Source organism: Brassica napus, chromosome C1, assembly GCF_020379485.1.
Source record: "Brassica napus cultivar Da-Ae chromosome C1, Da-Ae, whole genome shotgun sequence".
NCBI classification, from domain to species: Eukaryota; Viridiplantae; Streptophyta; class Magnoliopsida; order Brassicales; family Brassicaceae; genus Brassica; species Brassica napus.
The window spans coordinates 46,123,782-46,127,799 of record NC_063444.1 but is presented as its reverse complement, the minus strand read 5'-3'; the positions used below and the strand labels follow the sequence as shown (position 1 = coordinate 46,127,799).

The 4,018-nt window shown below is 40.4% G+C and overlaps 1 protein-coding gene across 1 annotated transcript; it reads left to right on the top strand.

The window, feature by feature from the left end:
• The first annotated feature begins 504 nt into the window (after nucleotides 1–504).
• LOC106349589 lies at nucleotides 505–1,663 on the top strand. The gene is made up of 3 exons (XM_013789582.1): nucleotides 505–771; nucleotides 880–1,089; nucleotides 1,145–1,663. Exons 1-3 carry the CDS (start codon nucleotides 505–507, stop codon nucleotides 1,661–1,663), a joined length of 996 nt encoding a protein of 331 aa, XP_013645036.1.
• The last annotated feature ends 2,355 nt before the right edge of the window (nucleotides 1,664–4,018 follow it).

The window sequence follows — 4,018 nt, the reverse complement described above, 5'->3', positions numbered from 1 at the left end:
CTAATGATATTTTAAATACTAATTGATTTACATAACATATATGGAAATAATCCAAGATTAAAATTTGTATTTTTATGGATCTCATGATAATTTTAGTTTGTAATTTTTTTAAAACATCCTTAAAATAAAAAGTTATATATTAATGTGGTAATATATTTTATTATTTAGTATTGTATATTTAAAATATTTTATTATTTTATAGTTTTAACTTTGATTTACCTCCAAAGTAGGATGACGATTTTTCTCTCTCCCAAAGGCGATTTCACATTAGCCAATCAAAGTGGAGTAAACTTTCAGAAGGAGAATATACTTGCTACTATTGAGATTATCTTGGAAAATTTCCAAAAAATATTTGGAAATCGCGGAAGATCTTCAGGAAATATTATATTTTTCCGTAAATCTTCAAAGAAAATATGTGTTTATCTAGGGTTCGCCGCTCTTTCATATTATCAGAGTTCTTCGTACTTCCCACGCTACTACAACAAATTGCTAATTTTACTTGTGATGGACGGAAATTTAGCGGAGGTTATGAAAGGCATGTCACTGGGTGAAGATAAATCAATCATAATTCTGGAGGATGATGACTTCTGCGCAGTCGAAAGATGGGGAAGAAGTATTATGGGTTGTCTCCTTAACCCTGAATGTCAGAACATGGGGAGGATGCTGAAGACCATGCCTAAGATCTGGAAGGTTTACGACAAAGTTCGAGGGTTAGCTCTTACTAAAGAGAGGTTCCAATTTGTCTTTGATCTGGAAATAGATATACAGATGGTATTAAATCAAGGATTTTGGACCTTTGACGATTGGGGAATGGCGATGGAATGATGGGTGGAACATCCACCCCCTACCTAACTTCAAACTGCTACAGTTTGGGTGCAGCTCTACAACCTCCCAACAAACTACTTGACACTGAAGACAATTGATGCAGTCGCTGATGGTATCAGTCATGTTAAAGTGATAGAATTTGACCCTGAGAAACCACTGTTGAATGACTATATTAGAGTACAAGTGGTTTTGGATCTGAATCAACCAATTCCAGACAAGAAATCAGTGACACTGCGGAGGACGAATCAAATATGTGGATGTAGGGTATGAACGTATTCGTAAGAAGTGTTTTCACTGCCTACGCTTATCTCATGAGAAGCAAAAATGCCCACTCCTTCAAACTTCAAGGAACAATGGAAAGGGTGTCGCTGGACGCCACACTGGAATAGAAAATTCGACTTCAGGAGTAAGGCAACACCATAATAACTTGGCTGACAAGATCATGCCTTTGCTCGCTCCATCCATTCCTCCTGGCTTTGAGCCGCTTTCGTCTGTGGTAGCTTCTAAGGTTTTTGAACAGATGATAATCTACATGAACTGTGCTGATTCAGAGGAAAGATTGCTTAGAGAAGCAAAGATGAAGAAAATGTTAAATGAACTATCACATGATCCTATTGCACAACGGTCTTGCTTACGTTTGGAAATTGCCCCAAGAGTGTCAACAGATGGTCATGCTGGCAGAGGGAAAATCTTTGATTTTAGTAGAGTCCAAGCAGACCAGCTATATGATATTACAAAATTGTCATCTAAGGTTCATGCTACCCGAAGAAATCACACATCTGCAAGTTTGACAGAAAGAGATCAGTTGAAGAAGATTGAGGAGACGAGTGGTTTATAAGTATCTGCTGATCACAGACTAGCATCAACCTTACACCAGTCTAACCTACAGCTGGATGAAAACCTACTCTCTTCAAAGGAACTAGCTGATGGGGTAGTGAAACCAAACTCACGATAGGAACGTTCGCAATAGGTTCAAGTGATGTCAACCTAGGTGAACGAAGTAACATAAGCATGGGTTCTTATAAGAATAGATCCTCTTGGACAAGAAGAAACCAAAACAAGAAGAGAGTAACTCAATCGGGTCATGTGGAAGCTCAAAGCGGTAGAGAGGATGGAGCTGGAAAGAGGAAGGCAAATGAGGAGGGAGAGGTCTCACCAAAATTGTCACGTCACAACAAGGGTTTGATGGTTCACCAGAAACCATCCAATCCTCAATGACGACGCTCAGTTGGAACTGTCGGGGATTGTGGAAAGACCTGACAGTTCGACGCCTAGAAGAGATATGTCGTGAACATCTTCCGGATTTTCTGTTTCTCCTAGAGACTAAAAACTCTAGTGATTAAGTGAGTAGTTTTAAAAGATCGTTGGGTTACGACCACTGTTACCTGGTGAACCAGTGGGTCTTAGTGGAGGTTTGGCTGTGTTTTGGAGGAATTCATATGAGGTTGAAGTGATGAGTGCAAGCAACAGAGTCATTGATACAAAAGTAAAGCAGGGGAACTCGGTTTTCTACTTAACATTTGTATACGGTGATCCTGTAAGACATAAGAGAAGGCTGGTGTGGAATGCATTGCAAGATATCGGGTTGAATCGTAATGACGGCTTGAGAATAGTAGGGGATTTTAAAGAGGTTATGAACAATTATGAGAAACTTAGAGGACCCTATAGAGAAGAGGGAAGTTTCATCCCATTTCGCTCGATGGTGAGGACTTGCATAATAAAAGAGATTCCAAGTTCTGGAAACAAATTCCCGTGGGCTGGTGTTAGAGAAGTCACTTCAAATGGGGTGAAAGAGAACGTGTGGATTCAATGTCGTTTGGACAAAGCATTTGGGAATGCATAATAGTTTAGATTATTCCCTAGATCGCACACCACATATTTAGAGCGGCTTGGGTTTGATCATAGACCCATCTTATACAAGTACATAGGCTATTGCACCAAGGCGTGTGGGAAGATTCGTCTTTGATAAGAGATCGTCATCGCAACATAAGGTGCAAAAGATTATTCGCAGACAATGGCAGTCGGTGCTGGGAGCAAGATAAAAGAATGTCGCAACGTCTACAACTTCTTGTAGGAAGGAAATAGCAAAATGGAAGAGGGGGAGGCTGGGAACTCTAAGAAACAAATTGACAGACTACAAAGAGAATTGGATGAGGAAGAATGCAAGCTGTATCCTCATATTCATAAGATTTCAAAGATAAAAATAGATGGTTGGTGGAGAGGAGGAGAGTTTCTGGAAACAGAAGTGTAAGAATAGATGGTTGGTGGCGGGAGACTTGAACACAAAGGTGTTCCATGGTTGGGCTAAATCATTGTAAGAAGTGTTTTCACTGCCTACGCTTATCTCATGAGAAGCAAAAATGCCCACTCCTTCAAACTTCAAGGAACAATGGAAAGGGTGTCGCTGGACGCCACACTGGAATAGAAAATTCGACTTCAGGAGTAAGGCAACACCATAATAACTTGGCTGACAAGATCATGCCTTTGCTCGCTCCATCCATTCCTCCTGGCTTTGAGCCGCTTTCGTCTGTGGTAGCTTCTAAGGTTTTTGAACAGATGATAATCTACATGAACTGTGCTGATTCAGAGGAAAGATTGCTTAGAGAAGCAAAGATGAAGAAAATGTTAAATGAACTATCACATGATCCTATTGCACAACGGTCTTGCTTACGTTTGGAAATTGCCCCAAGAGTGTCAACAGATGGTCATGCTGGCAGAGGGAAAATCTTTGATTTTAGTAGAGTCCAAGCAGACCAGCTATATGATATTACAAAATTGTCATCTAAGGTTCATGCTACCCGAAGAAATCACACATCTGCAAGTTTGACAGAAAGAGATCAGTTGAAGAAGATTGAGGAGACGAGTGGTTTATAAGTATCTGCTGATCACAGACTAGCATCAACCTTACACCAGTCTAACCTACAGCTGGATGAAAACCTACTCTCTTCAAAGGAACTAGCTGATGGGGTAGTGAAACCAAACTCACGATAGGAACGTTCGCAATAGGTTCAAGTGATGTCAACCTAGGTGAACGAAGTAACATAAGCATGGGTTCTTATAAGAATAGATCCTCTTGGACAAGAAGAAACCAAAACAAGAAGAGAGTAACTCAATCGGGTCATGTGGAAGCTCAAAGCGGTAGAGAGGATGGAGCTGGAAAGAGGAAGGCAAATGAGGAGGGAGAGGTCTCACC